The sequence below is a fragment of the Gekko japonicus genome, unplaced genomic scaffold, assembly GCF_001447785.1.
Source record: "Gekko japonicus isolate JY-2015 unplaced genomic scaffold, Gekko_japonicus_V1.1 scaffold3668, whole genome shotgun sequence".
NCBI classification, from domain to species: Eukaryota; Metazoa; Chordata; class Lepidosauria; order Squamata; family Gekkonidae; genus Gekko; species Gekko japonicus.
In genome coordinates this window covers 46,348-54,009 of record NW_015168769.1, presented here as the reverse complement: position 1 = coordinate 54,009, position 7,662 = coordinate 46,348, and the positions used below count along the sequence as shown (strand labels likewise).

The 7,662-nt window shown below is 48.5% G+C and overlaps 1 protein-coding gene across 1 annotated transcript in view; it reads right to left on the bottom strand.

Annotated features, from left to right (window-relative positions):
• Window positions 1–7,662, bottom strand: part of EFHC1 (EF-hand domain (C-terminal) containing 1) — a 29,759-nt gene that overhangs the window by 761 nt on the left and 21,336 nt on the right. The window contains exon 10 of the mRNA XM_015415668.1: window positions 4,821–5,034. Coding sequence (XP_015271154.1) covers window positions 4,821–5,034 — 214 coding nt within the window. The remainder of the gene's footprint in view (window positions 1–4,820; window positions 5,035–7,662) is intronic.

Here is a 7,662-nt window from a genome sequence, read left to right as displayed (position 1 = left end):
GTGGCGAGAGGGAGGAGCCGTTTGAAAGCCCTACAGGTCTCTCATGGTCTTCCCGGAACTCTGCAAAGTTGCAGAGAGACTAACAGAGATGACAGAAGCAGGCCCGTAGGCCAGGATTTTGTCATTCAGGGGGTCTTTAAATAAATCAGGGGGCACGGACGTCACAAAATGAAAAATAAAATTTTAAAAACTCACTTGCGGCATGCGTGCTCTTCTTGCCTACATGGGAAGCAAGCCACGCTTGGGGAAGGGACGGCGGTGGGGAGTCCTCCGGGTGTCCCAGAGAGCCAGGGGGCTGGGAGTTGGGGGGGCCTTGGCAGGAAGTCAGGGGGCCAGGCCCCGAAATGCCCCACTAGAACTATGGGCCTGGATAGAAGTCTTCTCGTGTTTGTTTAGAATCTGAACTGTTGCTGAGGCAAGGTATGTTCCTGTCTCTGACGCTTACACTTCACCCCCTCCTTCCTTCCTGGAGCTGCAGGCAGTATCTGTGATTCTTCACTTTATCCTCCCCACAGCCATGGGAGGTAGGCTAGTCTAAGAGAGTGACCGGCTCCTGGTGGAGAGGGGATTGGAACCGGGTCTCCCCGGGTCTAGTCAAACACTAACCACTGCCTCTCCCATCTGACTGGGATAGGGAAAGCAACAAACACACGGGAAACACGGCGAGGTTGAGCAAACGTGGAAACACACTGTGTTAAAACAGAACACACAGTTCTGATATGCTACTGTGTCTTCATATGCAGACAGGATTCGATACAGCGAGCATCAAAGCAGCACACTTTTTCCTGGAACCCAGATGAGCCTCTTTTTTTAAAAAGCTCCTGGTGGAGAGGGGATTGGAACCGGGTCTCCCCAGGTCTAGTCAGACACTAACCATTGCCTCTCCCATCTGACTGGGATAGGAAAAAGCAACAAACACACGGGAAACACGGCAAGGTTGAGCAAACGTGGAAACACACTGTGTTAAAACAGAACACACAGTTCTGATATGCTAGGGTGTCTTCATATGCAGACAGGATTCAATACAGCGAGCATCAAAGCAACACACTTTTCCCTGGAACATAACTTTGTTTTTCTCCTTAGCATTACTCTTAGTCTTCTGCTACCTTTCACTGAACTTTTCCAGGCATATAAGCACCAGATGAGCCTTCTACAGAGTTGTTTGACTTGGGCATTGTAGCATTGTGAGCTTGGGTTCCAGGAAAAAATAATCTGCCTGAAGAATTTCTCGAAACACGCCAACTTCTGCCTAGGAGGCGTGTCGCTTTGATGCTTGCTGCATCTCTTTTCGGAAAGCGAAACGGCCTCCGACATCGGCACTGACGGCTGCTGCATCTCTCCTCGGTCCCTCATCAGAAAGCAAGATAGTCTACGGCATTGAGTCCTGTCTGTATATCTGTCTCCGTAGCTGTGGACTTTTCTACAAGATATATATTGTTCTTTAGGTTTTTGTTATCAATGTGCTATAATTAGTAAGATACACGAGGGTCTTTATTGTCTATTTAAGTATATGATTTAAACAAATATATGAAGACACAGCAGTATATCAGAACTGTGTGTTTTGTTTTAACCAGGGCTTTTTTTGTAGAAAAAGCCCAGCAGGAACTCATTAGCTTAATTGGCCACACCCAACAGCAGAAACATATTAGCATATTAGGCCACACCCCTGACAGCACAGCTCATTAGCATATGAGTTACGAGAAGTGTGCTCATCCAGCCACACCCACCTTTTGCTTCTTATTCTGTTTACCTTGTTTGTGGTCAAGACCCAGGGCTTTTTTTGTAGCAGGAACTCCTTTGCATGTTAGGCCACACACCCCTAATGTAGCCAATCCTAATGAGTTTCTGCTGTTGGGTGTGGCCTATTATGCTAATGAGTTCCTGCTGGGCGTGGCCAACTCAGGAGCCAGCTGGAACTCCATTCCTGTGCGTTCCTGCCCAAAAATAGCCCTGGTTTTAACATGGGATAGGAAAAGGCCTGAAAGCATGACTTGAGTACTTACAGACTCAACAGAACCAGCCTGCACTTCTTCTTTGCCTTTTCTAAGTTCCACTTACAATAATGAATCATGACCGGGGGGGGGTATTTCAGGCCAGCATTTGGGCTCCCTCCTTGCAGCCCGAGTCCCACTGCAGGAACGGCCAAACCCAAGGCTGTGTTTTTCCTAAAGCCAGCTTCTTGGGGAAAATGCCTTTGCTTGGGGTAAGCGATCATCTTAGCTGTTAAAGTGTGGGTGTCGTTGGAGACCCCCGAGGGCCCGAGGAATCAACCCACCGAGTCTCCTAGCAGAAAATGGCCATCTAGCATCTGTACACACACGACCCAATGAGTTGAACAAGTATAAAGCCAACAGTCGTGATAGTCTGACCCACAATCAAACAGTCATAAGACTTATAAAGAATGCTGTTTATGTATTGCAATCTAAAGCACTATAAAATGATACACAACGTCGTCTCCGGATTACATAACAATGTTTCAAAAAATGAATCTTCTTCAGGAGATATTCTGTAGTGTACAAAAATAGTGGTGCCAAAGCTCTCAGTTTCATAAATGTTAGACAAGTCTTAAGAATCTGTAACATAGTAATATTACTGAGAGCTTTGGCACCACTATGTAAGTAAGCACTAAGATTATTGTATTGTCTCTTGTCTCTTGTTATTGGTGTAGCACATATTCTAAAAATTGTATTTTTGTACACCACAGAATATCTCCTGAAGAAGATTCATTTTTTTGAAACGTCGTTATGTAATCCGGAGACGACGTTGTGTCTCATGTTATAGTGCTTTAGATTGCAATACATAAACAGCATTCTTTATAAGTCTTATGACTGTTTGATTGTGGGTCAGACTATCACGACTGTTGGCTTTATACTTGTTCAACATCTACTTTCTGTGGCAGGAAGAAACCCCACCCCACCCCCCATACACACACCTGAGAGGTCACTTTCAGAACTGAAATTTGACTGCAGATTTCTGACTACGGGGTCTGTGGTGTTAGGTTTCACTGACTTTATTTATACCCCATCATTATCCCCAGTGGTGACCAAAAGGGGGCCTACGTCTTCCAAGGCAACGCCTCTCCGTTCTATTTTCACAGCTACCCTGTGAGGTAGGTGAGGTAGGTTTAGGCTAAGAGTGACGGAATGGCCCAAGGCAAGCTTCCTTAGCAGGGTAGGGATTCGAACCGGATCCTAGTCCTGACACCCCTGTTTGGCTCCAGTATGGCAGCTTACGGGAAGAGGAAGCTACCTCTCTTGCACTGTTACGTTTCAGTTTGAAAATGAACTTCCTGACAGTTGGGAGCGGTTCCTCGGTGGAACAGGCTTCCTCAGGAGGTGGCGGGCTCCCCTTCTTTGGAGGTTTTCAAACAGAGGCTAGATGCCCTTTTGACAGCAATGCTGAATCTATGAACTCAGACAGATCCTGAGAAGGGAGGGGCAGGAAGGGTTGCCTCAGGGCTTAGTTCCCGTGGCCCTTTCTTACGCGCCCAGGGAAATGCTGATGGCCACTTTTGGGGTTAGGAAGCCATTTTTCTCCAGGCCAGTTTGGCCGGGGATCCTGGAGGGTTTTTGTCATCTTCATAGTCACTGGGTGTTTGGGGGGGGGGGAGGTATTTCTGAGTTTCCTGCCTTGTGCAGGGGGTTGGACCCCGGAGGTCCCTTCCAACCAGTGTTCCCTCTAAGCTGAGTGAGTGTGAGCCAGCTCACAGTTTCTTAGCCTCTGGCTCACACATTTTTGCCTTCGCTCGGGAAGGGATGGCTCCAGAGCAGACTGATTGATGCAGCGGCCAAATCGCTCGCTCACCACTTTAATTGCCAGGAGCTCACAGAGTAGAATTTTTGCTCACAGGACTCCACAGCTTAGAGGGAGCATTGCTTCCAACTCTATGATTCGATGAAATAGGGCAGTTGCAGACTGATCCTGGGGCTCTTCCCAGCCTCCGGGGCAGACCTCCAGGGAGAGGCGGGGGTAAGTCCCACATCAGTATCTCCATATGCAGAAAGTACATTATACGTTCGTCTAAGCTCTCTCTCTCTGCCCTCTCTCTCTCTCTCTCTTTTTCACATGCAACTGTGTGCTATTTTTTACTTCTAAGGTCCAAAACATTTTTGGCCTATACTCAGAGTCAGTGTTCCCTCTAAGCTGGGTTAGTGTGAGCTAGCTCACAGTCTTTTACCCTCCGGCTCACATGTTCTTGCCTTAGCTCAGGAAGGAGGGCTCCAGGGCAAACTATCTTAGGCAGCAGCCAAATCGTTTGCTCACAACTTTAGCGCTGGTAGCTCACAAAGTAGAATTTTTGCTCACAAGGCACCACAGCTTAGAGGGGGCATTGCTCAGAGCCTGTCCAAACTGGCTTGGCTCTAGCCCACAATTACCACAGTGTATCTGGTGGGGACTGTACGATGGTTTCCTTGGCAGGTTCCCCTGATCGCGGGGATTCCCTCTCCCTGGCGCTTCGTATTCAGCCCCTCGGCTCGATAATAAAAGAGCCGTTGTCTTTCTTGCCACGTTACCTGCTCCTTCCCACCTGACTACGTTGGAAGGGTACAGTCCCAAAGCATGAAGACAGTGTCAGAGGCCAGCCATGCTGCTCTTCGGGAGAACAGCTAGATTCGAATCCGGGAGCCCCTCAGAGACCCACCAGATTTTCGTTAGGTACCTGAGGACGGCAGCGTTGACTCTCGAACACTTGTACCCCCAAGAAACCTCATTGGTCTCTGAGGTGCTCCTGGGCTTGAGTCGAGCCAATCTAACCACACGTCTGCTTAGGAGCACGCCCCACGGAATGTGAACCTGGCGGCTTTTCTCCTATGCGCTACCTTCTGGAAAAGCGGGTCGTCGGCTGGGACTTTAAAGCAGTCGCAGAGCTCCAGGAAGTCCGCCTTGTCCAGGAGTCCCGTGCCGTCTTTGTCCCGCTGCAGAAACGCCGCCTGCATGTCGCCGTCCGGGAAGAAGTTGTGCCGCTGCAGGTGCTCCTGCGTCTCAGCCACGGCCGCCTCCAGTTCCTGCTGGTCAGGCTCGCTTTGGTCCAGCCTGCGGGAGGGAAGAAGTGGCCTTGACCTCTGCATAAACGGACTTGGGACAAGGGTCTGCTTGCCAGGTCCGGCCTATGAGGCCTTCTCTTGGAAGGCTGGCAGCAGGAGTCCCCGATGTGGCGCTCGTGGAAACCCTGGCATCCGCCGAGTGTTTTCAGAAAGTGGGTGGGGCTCTTACCCAGCTGGGCTTCTGATTGGCCAATGGACATCTGATGGGCTGTGCAGACTGAAATAATGTTGTCTCGGCAGCAGCTGCCGCCACAGTCTTCGTCTTATTCTCTCTCTTTCCTTTTCCCCTGCACGTTTTTCAAACGTTTCCCCTGCCCTTCGGCTTCCTCTGTGTGGCTGATGCTGCTTCCCACGGCAGCCATTTTGTGGCTGCACCCACCACCCTGTGTCAGAATTCCAAAGGTGCCCACGGGCTCAGAAAGGTGAGGGACCCCTGGCCTGCAGGCCTGGTCAAAGGACTTCCAATTGACAAACAATACTCCTTTTCAACAGTTCATACACGGATTATGTCTATAAATACTGTAGAAAAGAGCAAGAGAGAAAGAGGAGGAGGAGGAGGAGGAGGAGTCATCTCAGAGTGGTTTACAATCTCCTTCCCTTCCCCTCCCCGCAACAGACACCCTGTGAGCAGTGTTCCCTCTAAGCTGAGTTAGTGTGAGCTCGCACAGTTTTTTAGCCTCACACATTTTTGTCTTAGCTCAGGAAGGATGGTTCAAGAGCAAACTGATGCAGTAGCCAAATCGCTCGCTCACAACTTTAATGCCAGTAGGAAGTACTTCTTCACCCAAAGAGTGATTAACACTTGGAATTCACTGCCACAGGAAGTGGTGGTGGCTACAAGCATGGACGGCTTCAAAAGGGAATTAGATAAGCATATGGAGCAGAGGTCCATCAGTGGCTATTAGCCACAAGGTATAGGTAGGAACTCTCAGTCTGGGGCAAGGGATGCTCTGTATTCTTGGTGCTTGGGGGGGGGTCAACAGTGGGAGGGCTTCTAGTGTCCTGGCCCCACTGGTGGACCTCCTGATGGCACCTGGTATTTCTGGCCACTGTGTGACACAGAGTGTTGGACTGGATGGGCCTTTGGCCTGATCCAACATTGGCATCTCTTATGTTCTTATGTTCAAAGAGTAGAATTTTTGCTCACAAGACTCCACAGCTTAGAGGGAGCATTGCCTGTGAGGTAGGTGAGGCTGAGAGAGCTCTTTCGAGGACTGCTCGTGAGAGAACATATCTGAAAGAACTTATGACTGACCCAAGGTCACACCAGCAGCTGCATGTGAAGGAGTGGGGAATCAAACCTGGCTCTCCCAGATTAGAGTCCATGCTCCTAATCACTACACCACACTGGCTCCCTTAAAGACTAACCGTAGCACCTTTAAAGACTAACAAAATATGTGGCAGGGGACTTTCGTGACTCACTGCTCACCTCTTCTATAAATATAGCTTATTACCAAAACCTCTGCGGACCTGGAAGCCTTTTTGAAAAAGTTATACAGGGAAGAGAGTCCAGTCATTTAAAGAACAACAGCGGCCATTCAGTATTCATTTTATTTGTTTCACAAAAAGTACACCCCACCTTTCTGCCCTCATGAAGGCCACAAAGCCAGCTATCAAAACAGACGTAATAAAGTTGCATCTTAAAAACCATTAAAAGTAACAACAGCAAAACACTTCATTAAAACCAGAACTAAAATACATACAAAAACATAAAAACAACAGCTAAAACACCGGGCTGGAAGGAGGGATCACGGAGGGAACACCAAACAAAATGAATGTTTCATTGCTTGAATATAATCTTTAATATTGTCTTTTTGCATTGCCCCTTACAGTAAGGCACTGGAACGTAAGCACCCACCTACACTCTCTACCCCATACGGTGTAGCCTTGACCCACACTCCCACAAATTATTTAATTCTTAGATGATAAATTAAAGCTTTAGCAGATTAAACTGATCACAACTGGAGGCCATACGAATAAAATAGGCTACTGTAACCAAAGAACAAAGTTTGAGTCCGGCGGCACCTTTACGACCAACAAAGTTTTATTTAAGATATAAGCTTCCGTGTGCACGCACACTTCTTTGGATACATGCACATGAAAGCTTGTACCTTGAATAAAACTTTGTTATAATAATAACAATATAATACTTTCCATTTATTAATCGCTTTCCCCAATGGGCTCAAAGCGATGTATAATTACTCAATATAGACAAGGGACTAACAATGTTTGTAGGGGATAGGGAAGACAACATATATTCATTTTTAATTGCATGCGCCGTCACTGCCCGGTGTAGACGTCTTCTGGCTTGGCTCCGTCGTTTTCCGCATGGCTGCGTGTTGGCCAGGCCTCAGGAACCGTATGTCAATCGCCACACTGCCACCGCCTGGCCGGAACATCATTGCAGGGATTCTTTCATAGCCGAGAAGCTGTTTCGCCTTCCAAGCCTCGACCAGGACGTCCGACCATCAGCTAACCCCCTCCCACAAGGGAGGTTGGCGTGCCCACCCTCTCTAAGGAGTGGTTCCCATTTTATCTACTCGCCGAAGCTTTCGAATCGCTGGGTGGACGATGAGCTGGGGACAACAGGCTGGCTGCTCACACCAGTGTGGGGCTT